Source organism: Ursus maritimus, unplaced genomic scaffold (genome assembly GCF_017311325.1).
Source record: "Ursus maritimus isolate PB19 unplaced genomic scaffold, ASM1731132v1 scaffold_19, whole genome shotgun sequence".
NCBI lineage: Eukaryota > Metazoa > Chordata > Mammalia > Carnivora > Ursidae > Ursus > Ursus maritimus.
In genome coordinates this window covers 1,682,286-1,697,353 of record NW_024424341.1, presented here as the reverse complement: position 1 = coordinate 1,697,353, position 15,068 = coordinate 1,682,286, and the positions used below count along the sequence as shown (strand labels likewise).

The following is a 15,068-nucleotide window of genomic DNA, read 5'->3' as shown; positions in this document are numbered from 1 at the left end:
CAAATGTTTTTCAAGTGTTCTGGCAGGACTCCTCCTCCCCCAGTCACAAAACACAGAGCGGGACATCAGTGTGTGAACAGAAGCCACACCGGGGCTGCCCTCCTCACACAGGTGGGGCGAGGGAGGCACTGAAACTGAGCCAGCGCTGTGTGATGTTGTGGTCTTGCTTTACCCTTGATGGCAGGGTCCCTGCTAGGCTCGGGCGGGTACAGATGACAGACTGGGAATGCTCTGGGTGGGTGGGTGTCGCTTCTTCTATGCCCAGAGCAGGCCTCTCATCAGGAGTGCTCAGGACTTCTTTGGGGAAGGAATATTCAGACGAGTTTCCTTTGGGCGTTTTAAGTTATTTAAACTTGTCTTTGGAATAGTCTATCCTTGGATGGTCGCGCTCTCAGCACCTGCCTGTGTAAAGGGGAGGTTTCGGCACAGAACACGGTTGTGGCCTTTCTTCTCCGTCTTGCAGTGGTTTGATGACAGGTATCTGTGTCACCCCAGCCGTGGAAGTTGGTTCACTGAACGTCCACGGGCATGTCACTGTTGATGATTAATCAGACTCCGTGGCAGTTGGCATCTTACTTCCTGGATGAATGCTAGTGTGGAGTGAATACGGACGGTGCTGGTGGACATTCTCCTTGGTCACTAGGAACTGGAACCAAGGAAGGACCGCCCACGCTGCTCATATTAACGTGACTTCACAGTCACGTTTCTGCAGGTGAGCTGAAGGAGCGTTCTGCTGGGGTAAGCCCAGGGCACTGAAATTCTTGGGTAGAGATGGAGGTCCTTTCCTCGCCCCACCATTTCCGTGGCAGACAGGCTAGTTGATGGCAGCTCGTCCCCTCTGAGCTCGCAACAGCCGCAAACCCCCATCAGCGTGCTGTTCCAGTTGGATGGAGCTGGTCCAGACATGAAGCTCTCTTGCCGTCCTTGTTGAAGGGGTTCTCTTTGTTAGGACACAGCCTGAGTTTTGTGTGTTTGCACATGCACAGGGTGTGTCTGTGTGTGCGCGTGTCTGTTCAGAATCCACTTATATGCTCCTGAAATCTCTATGAGGTTTTAGCTAATTCAGAGGTAGAGTGTCTGTCAAGTTCTGTAAGCTTTCGCAGGTCCGACATCAAGCTCTTTTAGATAACCGTTGAAAACTCTGGTCCACCTGACTTGACATAATTTTGTCTTCTCTTGGCCCGAGGTCTGCGTGTGTTTCTCATTGGACTGTCTGCACGTCACATGCCGAGCTCCTCTCTTGTGTTGGTGGTCTTTCTCCTGGGTGCCCCTGTGCCTCCTCTTTCCTGTGTCCCCACCTGCATCGACCACGGTGTGGGTCCTCAAGCTCTCTGGTTCAAACCAGCTTCCGTTCTGTTTTCCTATTCTAATAAAAAGTAGAAAACACCGACTTGTGAAAAGTAGTTTAAATCCTACATTTTTCAAGATTTTTTTTTTAGGTCTTTTATTTTTGTGGTTAATTTTTTTTTTTTCCCGCATAGACTTCAACAGAGCCCCTTGGCATACATTCAAATCATAGTCCCGTTCTATGTGAATGATGAGCAAAGGGGGACAGAAATGTTAATGTTTTAAATTCTAGTACAGGTAATTCTAACATGGTCACAAAGCAACTTCCTGAAACAGAAGAGACGTTGAAGGCCACTTTGTAAGTGTAGCTTGGAAAATGTTTGTGTGATACCTCCTTTGAAAGCTGAAGGTGTTTTGTTTTAAATCCACCAAAATAAAACAATTTGAACACCCAACCTTGAAAGGGTAAGCGGTAGCAGTAGTTGACATCAGAACATCTCTGGTCTTGACTCACAAGTGGCTAAGAGCATGAGAGGCACTTGGTTTTGAATACGGGCTCCGTCACCCGTAAGTGGGGAGACCTTGGGCACCTTACCCTTTCCAAGCACCAGTCTCCTCCTCAGTACAAGGAGAATAAAGTAGCATGTGAGGATTGCTGTCCGTGAGGTCATGCATATAAGCGCGTGGTGTTCTTCGAGCCTCGACAACCCTGTGAGGGTGAAAAGATTAATCATATTAAGGCTTCTTGTTCACTGAGGGTCTGATATCAACCCGGCCTCGTGGCTTGTGCTGGGCTCATAAGCCCACAGAATTCCAGGTCTCCCTCAGTGATGACGGTGCCCTAGACTGTCCTTTGGGTATCGTCTTGTTAGATTTCTCTTCTGGCTCGTGAGTCTTGGTCTCTTTTCTTTCAGCATGTGGACCAGCAGCTTGAGACCGAGGAGTCTAGAGGCGGGAGCCAGAGGGCTGACCTCAGTCATGAGGCTTATTGTTGAATTCATTCATGTGTTAAACACGCAGGCTTGCGTAGTGGGCATTCACCTGGGAAGCAGATGGACAGAGAGAGCCCTGTGCAGGGCGTTGCCATGTAACTGCCACGTGCAGTAATCCAGCCACGGACGCGATGCGTGCTGTGGGGATGCGGCGAACAGAGCAGACTTGTGCCGCTCACACAGGGTTGAGTATGTGTGTGATTTTGTTGTTGTTGTTGTTGTTGGAAGCCAGGGCACCCAGCAGAATCCCTGGGAAAATGGTTAAAAAAACCCAAAACCCTTAGGCTTTCTGGGGGTGGCCCCTAGATTCGCCAGGAAATTCTGATGTTTAAAGAGCGTAGTGTGTTGTGAACTGTTGCTTCATTGGTTTTGGTTAGAGTGTCACTGGAGGACTCTGGGCTGCAGTCTAACTTGGCCATGTGGCCTTGGGCAGGTGAGTGTATTAGCCTATCTGTGCGGAGGGCTGCCGGTCTGCACGGGGAAGGCACTGCGGAGCCCCCTTGCGCTTTGAGCAGTGAGTGTGTCCTTCCACATGGAGCCCTGGGGGCAGTGCTGTCCACTGTGACTGCCCGTGGGGGAGCTGCTGGGGGTCCTGGACTCAGTCACTGTCCACAAGGAGGAGTGGTCCTTGTGCCCCCTGGTCACAGGTCACTGGGCCATGTCAGAGTATCTTTTACTTCTGAATGATACCATTTTTAGGTAAGCATATCCAACCTGGGTAATTAGCATAATCCTAGAATTAGGCATGCATGTTCACTTGTGAAATACCATAATCTTAGAATTAAAACAATCAGGACAGTCTATGAGTCTAGTTTTTCCCCTTTTCCTTAATTTTTTTTCTTATTACAATTTTATTTATTTAGGGGCACCTGGGTGGCTCAGTCGGTCAAACGTCTGCCTCCAGCTCAGGTCATGATCTCAGGGTCCTGGGATCAAGCCCGTGTCAGGCTCCCTGCTTGGTGGGAAGTCGGCTTCTCTCTCTCCTCCCTGCTTATGCTCTCTCTCGCTATCTCTTTCTCTCCCTGTCTCTCAAGCAGATAAATAAAATCTTTTAAACAAAAGATTTTATTTATTTATTTGACAGAGAGCACAAGCAGGGGTGCGGCAGGCAGAGGGAGAAGGAGAAACAGACTCCCCACTGAGCAGGGAGCCCGATGCAGGACTCGATCCCAGGACCCTGAGGTCATGACCCAAGCTGAAGGCACATGCTTCACCAGCTGAGCCACCCAGGTGCCCCAGTAGTTTGGTTTTTATTTAAATAATAGGAACTTAAAAAGGTAAGGGTATAGAAAATGATTTAAGGTTGCCAAAGAATAAATTGAGCACATAGTTTTTAAAAAAAACAGAATGAGGGAGAGAAAGAGAAATTGATGAGTGGAAATTAACAGAGAGCCTAGAAATAGGCCCGCTGAGCTTTGACAGAGGTGCAAAGACTGGTCATTGGGGGAAGGGCAGCCTTTTAACACATGGAGCCAGGGCACTGGGACGTCCACAGGCAGAATGAGAGGAAGGAGCCTGGGGTCATGTCACCCCTGCAACAAAGGTTTTCAGTGGAGCACGGATTTCAGTGTAGAGCTGTGAGACCTGCAGATGAAGCTGTTGGAGAAGATCTTTGAGACCTAAGGCCTGGCTCAGCCCTCTCAGACTGGATACTGAAAGCCACGCCTGTGAAAACAGCCATGTGTTGGACACGACGAAAATGATGAACTTAGGCTCCTCGAGGGACCCGTGAGAACGATGGAGGAGCAGGCTGCAGGTGGGGTGGGGAGGCTCGCACAGCGCACACCTGACAGCGACGGATAGCGCATCACCTGCAGGAAAGCAGCCCCATTAGCAAGTGGGCAGGACACACGAATAGAGATGTTGCCCGAGGGGAGATATGGACGGTGAACGAGCACACGATCATTAGTCATCAGGGAAGGGGAAGTCTCTCATGTGCTGCTGGTGGGGATGTAGAATGGGGCAGCCACTCTGGAAAATCTGGCAGGGTTGTGTAAGGCTAAACATGGACGTACCATATGGCCCAGCAGTCCCTTTCTTGGGCATTTAGCCCAGAGAAATAAAAACGTATGTTCACAAGCTCTACATGAATGTCCATAGCAGCGTTGTTTGTAATAAGCCAAACCTGTGAATCCCCCGCTGCCTTTCTGGGGTTACAGTATGGACTGGGCCGCCCGTAAATAAAGCCCCGTGCTGTGGCAGTGTCCTCAGCAGCCACCAGAGGGAGCTGGCCTCAGGGAGTCTGCCGAGCACAGAAAGCCGGTCTCAAAGGCCATCACGTCTTTAATGTTGCCCAAGGGTAAGAAGCATACAGGTGGAGAGCCAGTTAGTGGTGGCTGGGAGGATGGGCGAGTCTAAAGGGGCAGCGTGAGGCTGCTCCGTGGCAGTGGCGGTGCAGGGACACGGGTTTACTTGTGGGGTCGAGCCACCCGGAACCCCGCACGCAGATACAAGCACACGCAGAACCCGTGAAATCTGAGTAAGGACTGTGGTCTCATTCACAGAAGTGTCCAGGCTGAATATCCTGCCTTCCACACTGTACTGACTTCAGGCTTTCTAGGATGTCACCACTGGGGGCACGGGACTTTGTGTACTGCTTCTATTATTTCTGTAATTATTTCCAAGCAGAACCAGTAGGGGCTGCATTTGTGTGTGTGTGTGTGTTTATGTGTGAGAGAGCGAGAGAGAGAGCGTGACAGAGCGAGAGAGGGAGGGTTTGTACCAGAGCTGGCTTACACACATGTGGGGGCAGCCGAGCACGTTTGAAGTCTAGAGCAGGTGGGCAGGAGGGGGAGGGCAGGATCAGCCGGCGAGCCCCTTGGCATGTCCAAGACCAGGGAAGAAAGCCTCAACCCCTCACCTGATCAGGCGAGGCCCACCCAGGATAATCCCCCTCGTGGTTAATTTAGGGTCAGCGGTTAGGACTCGTAATCACACCCGCAGAAGCGCTTCCTTGAGCTTGCGGATTAGTGTGACGGAGCACTCGGGGAATGTCGTTCAGCCCAGCAAGACACTTACACGATTGTGGCCATGTTCCCACATTAACCCTCAGACGACTGTTTCATTCTTACTAGTGTGATATAGATGTTCCTTGATTTTTGAAAACTGAAATATTCTTTTGTACAATTTGTGGTTGACATAAATGCATTAGTTGAAAGGATATACTTTCTGGCATATTAAAAGGTTGATTCCTTGCTTTCTCAGGTGTTTGCATTATAATCTGAATACTGTCGTCTGTTTGAAAGCACCCCATGAAGGAGCTGTCCACAGTTGAATTTCACCTTATTCCTTTACTTTTTGGAAAGTCCATTCCCATCTTACCCCCTCCCTGCAGCTTACCCTGTCCACCCAGCTGATGTACTTCTGCACAACAGGAGCAGAGAGAGAAATTGAAGCTGAAAAATACATTTTTTTGTAGCCATGAAGCCCCAAGTGTTAAAAAAGGTGTTTTGGATTGAGTTCTCTGACAGTTGAACACTGCAGCATGCATGTGTTAGTCCTAGAACTAATTCTTAATAATCCAGTATTGTGAATGCGTTCTTGAGATGGAGGGGGCTTTAGTTTTCGTTAATTCTTGAATCTGTGGATGATTATGACTTATCACTTATAGTGAGACAAGGTTCAGCCTTGGTCCTACTTCCAGTGGTAGTTTTTAAAGTTGGAAGTGCTGGGAAACTTTGTTCACATAATAACTCCGTGGGAGGAGAGACGCCTCTTAGCTCCTCAGGTTGTGTCTGAGGTCTTTGTAAGCTGTCGTCGACCATTATTTTTGATGATCTCTGGGCTGAAAAGGTAACTAGGTTGTTGGTCAGTTTTGTTGAAAGCGAAGAGCGGTGAACGAGCAGCGCCCTGGGTGCTTCGGCGCTCAGTGGAGGCTTCGGCTTTCTCACACTCAGCCTGGTGTCTCTGGGTGGCCCCGTGTTCTCCTGGGGGCTTACATGCCGGATGGACGGCGCACGTCTGTGTGGTTGCAGGGACAACTCATTATATTTTCAGATGGGAAAAGGGCTTTGGGAACGAGGGAACAAGCACGTTGACCAGGGTGCCCTCTCAAAGGGAAAGCTTTTTAGGAAGGAGTGCATTCTGCGAGCTGAGGATTAGGACATGGCATTGCAGAGAGCTGTCCACGTCCAGGAACCCCCTGGACCTCGTGGGGGACCCCCAGGGCTACTCATTTACCTTGACGCTGGTTGCTTCAGAACATTATTTCCTTGCCCTTAACAGGAATTGTTGGGGAGAAGAGGTCTATTTAGTCAAACAGCTTTGCCAGATGGAGCCATTAATTCATTTTAATCTGTTTCCTTGAGGACGTCTGAGACCTTTCGTGTGTTGCCGCCCATGGTGGGTTCCCGTCAGGGAACTGTCATTAGCCAGCAAAGTTGTCCTCGTTAGTTGCTCGCGGAAGGAGAGCGCTGGAGAGGTGTGTGTGGGGCCCTGCGGGAGAGCAGGGCTCCGCGGAATATGCCTCAGGGAAATAGCAAATGCAGACATCGCCCATCGCCTGCTCTGACGCGAGAAGCTGGAGTCTTGAAAGCCTGCGTGTGCCCGCAGTCCCAAGTCGGGGGTCACGACCTAGGTTACTGTGACGCCTGCCCTGTGGATAGGCTATAAGGATTTGCTGGCTTACTTTGGGTATCAGCAAAGGACAAGTAGAATCACTGAAAAAATAATACTTTTGGACGAAATGCGGTTGATTATGCTATTTAAAAAAAAAACCCAATACCTCGTGGTCCTGTGATTTCCTTGGGCATGAGACGGCGCCGTTTGTGTCCCTGCTTTTGGGAGAGGGCATTGAATAGCCGTGTGGCGGTAACACTGGGCCACACTTTCATACGTGCTGTTGGTTCCGTGAAATCTGTGAAACTCAAGAATGACCTCTTCGCAGGTCGTATTACTGTGTATTTGCAGTGCTTCCCCGCCAGCTCCTGACGAAGCATGCTCAGACTTCCTGGGGCCACGGCACCAGCGGCCAGATGCTGACTGACCGAGCAGTGCAGGAGTACATGCCCTCAGATCAGCTGTCGCCTGCTGCTTGTTCAGACACACAGGCCGCCTCTCGCAGGGTCCCCGGGCAGGGTGCCGCCTGTCCAGGGGGATAGGGGCTCTGTTCCGTTGTATAATCCTTTTCCTTCAAAGCGAAGAGCCGAGGCCCTATGTTGTGGTTCCTGCACTCCCCTGGTAGAAGCCAGAGGCGATACACGTTGTGTGATCCTGCCCCTTTCCTTCCAGAGCTAACATGGTGGAATGATGTTGGCAAGTGTGGTACTTATGAAAGCCTCGGTTTGTCATGTAGGAATTCTTTGGGGTGGAATGAGCATGAATGTGAAGCTGTGTTCCATGCAGACATAGGACTTCAGAAACTTTACTAACTGCCTAACGCCCTGTGACCTCTGCTTTCTGTATAAAGGTGTAAATATTCCTACCTCAACTCAACTGAGAATACCAGCAGTGAGGGAAGGTAAACTGTCTCCTAAAAAGAAAAAGACAAACACCTCCAGTTTATTCTTTGCCCAGTGGGAACCGTAAATTAACTTTACACGTGACTTCTGCTTGGGGCCACCTCCCCTCCCTTAGAGCAGGTCATGGGGAGCTGACTGTATTGAATTACTCGTATGTGCTCTTAAAATGAATGTTGTTGTTTTAAGGTCTTCTTTTTCTTTGTGATTCTTTTGTTCCCTAGCGTCGTCCCCCAGACTACAGTAATACTCAACAATGATCGGCAGAACGCCATTGTAGCCAAGATGGACGACCCCTTGAGCAGCAGGGCACCGGATTCCCTGGAAAATATCATTAGCAAGTCAGTAGCCACAACACCAACCCCACCTTTCACTGCCACTGCCACCGTGATGAGTCCCCTCGAGGACCAGTCAACGTTCTGAGCCGGGCACAGCCGGTCGGTTGAGCCCGCGAGCGCGGCCCGCGGTTCTTTGTGGTAGGGGAGGGCCGAGCCGTGCTGCCGGCCCGCATCCTGACGTGCTAGCTGGAGAAGGTGACACGGCAAGGGGAGAGGCACTTGGAACGTCCATGTCTGCTGCTCACGTGCTTTAGGGGGAGACGGCTTGATGTTTTCCCAGCAGCTGCTGGAGCTCATGTCCTCCTCCCTGACCACCACATACTCACATCTGTCTGTCTGTCTGTCTCTGTAGCAGCATGTCAGGTCAACAGACAGCCTTTTTTAAGTCTGCTAAGTGATGAAGGCATTTCAAGGTGATGGTTTTTTTTTCCTCCCACCTTTTGCTTTGAGACATTGTAAGTGTAACCTTGGTCAGAAATAGTGCATTAAGGCACAGTGTGATGGCGAGGTCTGCTGTGGGTGGCCCTGCCCAGTGGCCTGGGCTCAGCTTTTCCTGGGAACGGGCCCCAGGGAGGGCTCTTTTGCCTGTTGTTTCCATCAGAGTGTTCACGGAGTTCTGTTTTGCCTTTTCTCTCAGTCCTTTCTGAGTGTTCCTCCCCCAGCTGTGTCCTGCTTCCTCTGTTGTCCAGTTTCGAGGGGCCCCGCTGTGCCGCGGCCTGCTGTGTTGGGTGGCGGGGGAAAGGCTTTCCGAGGAGCTCTGGCCAGTGGAGGCCTCTGGCAGGGCTCGGCTGGGGGTCAGCTGTCAGACTTGGAGTGGTTAGGAGCGAGGTCAGCTTGGGCAGGTGCTGTGGAATCAGGTTCAGAAGGTCGTAGCCCCCTCCCCGCGGCACGGCCAGGATTGGAAGCGCGTTCTGTCTCTGTAAACAGGGAAAATGCGTGTCTTCCCCTTTCTCCGTGCCTACCAGGCCCCGTGAAGGGATGTTGAGAGAGTCGTGGGTGACTCAAGGAGAATGTCTCCAGGTGACAGATGTTTTGAGCCCTTTTGGAGCTGGCGGCTTGTGTCTTTCTGGCAGCATCTTATCGCTGCACAGCAGGATCCCTTAGAGTGGTGAGAATATCCCCTAGGAAATTCTCGCCTGGCTTTTTAGACCCACTTCAGCAGTTTTTGTCGGCGGGAGTGGTTGGGAGTGATAACTGCCATTAACAAAGCTGAGTCGCTTCCAGAAGGTCTAACAGTGTGCAGTGGATTGGGTCAATGGAAGTCTCCAGGCTCACTTCCTCTTAATCCGGTCTTTCCTTTGATGTAGCCTCAAAAGTTCCTCAAGTGGCCACATTTTGCAGGCTCACCTCTGTGATCAGAGAGCTGCACTCTAGGCCTTCAGTCACAGTGGGTTGTGATTTTACTTGTTTTGCGATATAAACGTGTTTGTAAACTTTTACGTTTCATACCGTTTCTTTCACCCCCAGACTGTTTGGGGCTATTCAGTTGCCGTCAGTCTTAGTAGAGAGAGCGGTATGGGAAGCCTTGTGAGCCGCTGCTCCTCGCACAGTTAGATTCTCTGATAAATGAAGGAAAGAAGAACATGGCAGTGCCTCTGCTAGTGCTAGTCTCTGCTTGTCGGTCGTGGCGCTCTCACAACCTTGGCTGGTGTTTTTGTCTCCCGCTCAGCGCGGTGCCCGGGCGACGGCAGAACACCATTGTGGTGAAGGTGCCGGGTCAAGAGGACAGCCACAACGAGGACGGGGAGAGCGGGTCCGAGGCCAGCGACTCCATTTCCAACTGTGGACAGTCAGGAAGTCAGAACATCGGCAACAACGTCACCCTCATCACCCTGAACTCGGAAGGTGCGCCTGCAGAGCCCTTTCCTTTGCCTGAGTGGCAGTAGGTACCGTTTTGTGTTTTCTCGTGTTTTTTCTGCTTCTTAGGAAAGTGAGACGGTCCTGCCTTATGATGGTTCGACTTCGTGGTTTGCCCACTTTACGACGGTGCCGGAGCCATCCCTGCTCAGTTGAAACGTGCTTCGAATTTTGAATTTGAATCTTCCCCCAGGCTGGCAGTGTGCAGTGTGATCCTCACGATGGGGACAGGGCTCCCAGAAGCCGCCGCCCTGACCGCCCTGCTGCACCCCCCACACAGCCGTCCTGCGTGTTGCTTTTAGCGCAGGACTCAGTACGTTCTGTGAGCTGTCTCACACGGTGTTGTTGGTGTGAGATGATTTTGCCCAACTGTAGGCAAGCGTGGGTGTTCTGAGCACGTCTGGGGTGGGCTGGGCTCACGTTTGATGCTCTGTACGTTAGGGTACTACATGAATTTTTGACTTAACGTTTTTCAACCTATAATACGTTTCTTGGGACATAAACCCATCCTAAGTTGAGGAAGATTTGTAGATGTTTACTGTTTTTAAAAAGTGTTAGAAGAAAGTGAGAACAGCATGGAATTTCACATCCAGAGATCTCTGTCAATCCTGCAGACTTTCTGCGTGAACATACATGCTGTGTGATGTCCATTGCTTCCTCCCCTGTGGCCCAGGGGACCTTCCACGTCCATATGTATCAGTCAGCTTCCAGAGGCCTTCTGATGGCACGCTGTTGTGCTTTCATAGCCAGTAGCTGGTCACTGCCTTCGACCAGGGGCCTCTCCACGTCTCTGCCGAGGGCCAGACATAGGTGCTGGGGGGTGTCGAGGCGCCTCCCACAAGAGGCAGAGGGAGCCGCGTGGCCGGCGCCTGGATGTGAGCCTGTTTCACCCATACCCGGGCTTCCTGGCCCCCCACCTCTACTGCAGGGTCGGATGTCTGCTCTTGACTGGCCCTGCTCCGCGCGGCGGGCCTCGCGTGCCTTGCAGCAGACCCCTGCCGCCTGGCACCCTTGTCCTGCCTTTGCCGGCCAGCTTAGGCTTCCCACCTGGCTTTCTATAGCGTAGGCAGAAAGGGGACAGGTGTGTTCAGTGCTGTGGTACCGACTTCGGAAGCCTGTGTTTTGTTTACTAGTAAACTTGTGAGGTTTTCTGGGTTTGTGTCTGAGTTGTTGATTTTTACTAAAAGAGCCATGTAGATTCCTGAAGACCATGATGTAGATATACTGAGCAACGATTTTCTTGTTACATCGATCACCATATCTGAAACATTGAAAACGGTGTTTTTCTCAGAGTGTTGCTCACGTCTGACATATGTTGTCAGGATGGGGTGGCTGAGCAGGAGTGGGAGAGAAGCAGAGATTTCCTTAAAACTGAGATCAAATTTAAATACTCCAAAGTCAGTGCTGTTCAGTACATTCACACACTTGTGCAGCCATCACCCAGTCTGATTCTAGAACATTCTGTCACCCTGGAAAGAAGCCCCACCACAGTCACTGCCCACTGTCCCCGGGAGCCACGGTCTACTTTCTGTCTCTGGAATGACCTGTTGCAGGCACTTCCCAGGGGGGTGTCGCTGTGGAGAGAGTGTCCGCACTTTACCCCTTCCGTGGCCGGGTCCGGCTCCATCATGGAGATGGACCACGTTCATCTGTCAGTGGATGCTCGGGGTGCTTCCAGTTTCCAGCTGTGATGACCATGCCTGTCCAGGTGTTGTTGAGAACGTGTGTTTTCATTTCTCTTGGTCACCCGGGAGTGGAATCGCTTCGTTTCTTTACACATTAAATTTGAGGACGAGAGGGATGCCCGGGTCTCAGCTAGTGGGTACTTAACATCCGTGGTAGAGGTGGCGTCCACAGCAGTTGCAGAGAGCTGATTGTTCTTCCTGTTTGTCTGTCTGTCCACGTAGATTCTGGGTCGATATCCACACAGGTCTGGCCAGCCACTTAAGGCTTAATGTTTGTTTGGTTTAAACTGTATCCACTGAGGAGCGTAGCACTCAATAATTCTGGGAATTTCTCGGGTTATCTGAAAAACAAAATATTTCATCTTTTTAAGTGTCTTGCTTTGATGTGATTAATATGAAAAATATTTCATTTGGGGAAACTGCAAAATGCTGCTAAATGAACACAGAAGAAGGGATCAGACTTTGAGCTTAGTAACATCTGGGAGAAAAAATACAGATTTTCTTTTTATCTGAGACTGAGTTATTGATGAGCTGACACACTTTGTGGGAAGCATTGCTCTCTAGGAGATTGTGTCCATTGGACATGACTGATGGACAGTGCCTGTTGTTAGGAGTGGGGCAAACGAGGGGCACCTGGGTGGCTCAGGTCATGATCCCGGGGTCCTGGGATGGAGCCCTGCGTTGGGCTCCCTGCTCAGCAGGGCATTTGCTTCTCCTTTTCCCTCTGTCCCTGCTCATGTGCTCACTCTCTCAAATAAATAAATAAAATCTTTAAAAAAAAAAAAAAGGATTGGTGCGAACTAGAGAAATTTTTCTGATACTGAATTTTACTTTACTTTGAAGAAGAGATCATAACTCAGGACCCTTCTGCTTGACCGATGCATTAGGAGAAAGCATGCTGTGATGCGTGCCTTCTGACTCTGCCCTGGGAGGGTCTCCCCCAGCAGTCTGATTTCTGTGAGGAGGCCCGGCTGCGCTGCCCCAGCCGGCACCATGGTCAGCACCCGCGGGTACAGAGGTGGACAGGGTGCTCTCGAAGTGGCTGGCACGTACATACGTGCTGGGGGAAAAGCTCACCACCCGTGTCTCTTGTGTCAGATTTACTGTCTACCTGTAGTCGCGTCACGTGTTAAAACCTTCTCTGAGTTGGATGAACCCTGTCCCTGCCACGTCCTCCCCAAGACTAGCTCAGCTGGCCCCATTGGGGAGAGTGTTGGGTCAGCTAGTTTATATGACAGAAGCCCTGTGAACACGGCGTCCCGTGCAGTCACTGAACTCCTGAGAGCCGCTCTAGAGCTGCAAGGAGACTGATTGCTCATAGAAAAGTCTCTAAGTGCCTGCAGTTTTAAAAACCACAGGTCTCAAAAATGGTTATTTCTTAAGAATTCCAGATGGCTTGCATCACTTGATGTGTTGTTTTATATGAATACGGAGTCCCAGTGTTTACTGCAAGGCACCATATCTTTATTTTTAATTTTTTTAATTTTTAAATTTTTTTAAGAGAGAGCAAGCGAGCACATTGTGGGGGGAGGGGAGGGGCTGAGGGCGAGAGAATCTCAAGCCAACTCCCCGCTGAGCATGGGGCCCAACGCGGGGCTCGATGCTGAGACGGCGACCTGAGCTGAAACCAAGAATCGAATGCTTTACCCACAGCGCCCACACGGCCCCGGCGTTGTATCGCTTTATGCCCACGTTCTTTGTAGGCCATTTTGTATGTCATGGCAGATTTCCTCCGAATGAGTGAGGAGTGCTAACTGTTGAGGGCAGTGGGCAGTACCCTCACCTCCTGTTCTTTTGGTCACAGTTTGCTCCTGCCTATGAAAGGTACTGAAGAGCTGTGGGGTGTCCTCATTCAAAGATGAAGCTGGCTGAGTCAGAGAAACCAATCAGCTAAAATGGACGAAAAATGGGGTGTGTTAATTAATGAAAGGATTGTAGTGATTTCTTAATAAAGAGTTTAAATTCCTGCTGTTTATGCAGATGATAATTCCTACAACACTTGAGTAATCCTATTTGTGAGATGTTGGGTGCTCAGCTCTAATGTACCTCAGTTATAATTGAGTCACTGTCAGAAATAGGGCTCGGGAATGTTCCAGAGCCCAGTCAGTAACCTGGCGGACGTGTACGGTGATTCGCTGCCGTATGCTTGGCGGGGGTGGTGAAGTCGAGTCTGGGAGAAGCACTTAGTGGGGGGAAGGGTGTCCGTCACAGCAGCGGGAAGGTGATGGTGCCCGGGGCCATGAAATAGGGTTCATACAAGTTGCCGCTTTCACAAAACAAAACACTCAGCCTCCATATGTAAAGAAGGAAATGTAGCCGAAAACGTTTCTTGAGAATTTATTTACATAAACTTTTTTTTTTTTTCCTCCCCTGAAGTAGGCTCCATGCCCAGTGCAGAGCCCAACACGGGGCTTGAACTCATGGCCCTCAGATCGAAACCTGAGCTGGAATCTAGCATCGGATGCTTAACCTACTGAGCCACCCAGGCGCCCCTGCATGCACTTAAATTCTTATTTTTTTAATAGTTTATTTTTAAGATTATTTATTTATTTGGGAGAGAGAGAGCACACACTCATATGCACAGAGGCACAGAGAGAGGGAGAAGGAGACTCCCCACTGAGCAGGGAGCCCGATGCAGGGCTCGGTCCCAGGGTCCTGGGATCATGACCTGAGCCGAAGGCAGACGCTTAATCTACTGAGGCACCCAGGCACCCCTAACCTAAATTCTTTATGTCGTCATAACATTAAAAAACATTTTCTTGGCGATCATAAATGGGCTCCTGAGAAGAGTGGGATTACAGGCAGGTTAGTGCCCAGTGAAAACCCAGGTAATGAAGACAGACTGGCGGAGGAACGCAGCAGGTCAGGGGAGAAGGGCTGCAGGGCGATGCTGGTTACAGAGTTCCAGCTCCTCTCATGGAGTTCCGGAAGGGGCGGCACGTGTCACCACGGAGTGTTGCCCTGTCTACAGTGCCCCATGCTTCCCACTTGTTCGTGCCAAGGAGAACGTCCTTGGCCTCTTGCTGCAGTCACAGTTGAGGTCCTGATGACTTGTGCTGAGTAGGGCGGCCTGGCCTGAGTTGGTGGCCTTGCCCCTTGGTCGGCAATGTGCTCATATGGTTTCTGTGAAATGTGCTTAGAGTTGCAGGGAAAAGACTTGGCTCCGGTACCAAAGACCATTTGTTTTTTCCCTTTTCCTTATGATCCTATATGTAACTCAACCCTCTTGAATTGCCCATTTAAAACCCCAAATTATCAATCTGTTTATAGCTTACAGATGTCACATCACTCCCAAATAAGCATGGTTGTTTGGGCTGTGGGTATACTGCTGACTGTGTCTAATCCCAGAAAGGTGGGCCATCCGGTTTTTTAGGTTGATCTGAGGGTTGAGTGTTGTCCGTGCTCATTTTAGGTGACACGCGTGAATAAGGGCACAATCCGAGTGTGACTGTA

The 15,068-nt window shown here is 50.5% G+C and overlaps 1 protein-coding gene across 6 annotated transcripts in view; it reads left to right on the top strand.

Annotated features, from left to right (window-relative positions):
* Positions 1 to 15,068, top strand: part of LOC103673843 (BTG3 associated nuclear protein) — a 129,023-nt gene that overhangs the window by 41,130 nt on the left and 72,825 nt on the right. For 4 of the 6 annotated variants that reach the window (XM_040633195.1, XM_040633194.1, XM_040633193.1 and 1 more), the window contains 2 exons: positions 7,960 to 8,076; positions 9,743 to 9,918. In XM_040633195.1, the coding sequence (XP_040489129.1) occupies positions 7,960 to 8,076; positions 9,743 to 9,918 (293 nt within the window). The remainder of the gene's footprint in view (positions 1 to 7,959; positions 8,077 to 9,742; positions 9,919 to 15,068) is intronic. The other 2 variants (XM_040633197.1, XM_040633196.1) reach the window with 1 other exon arrangement.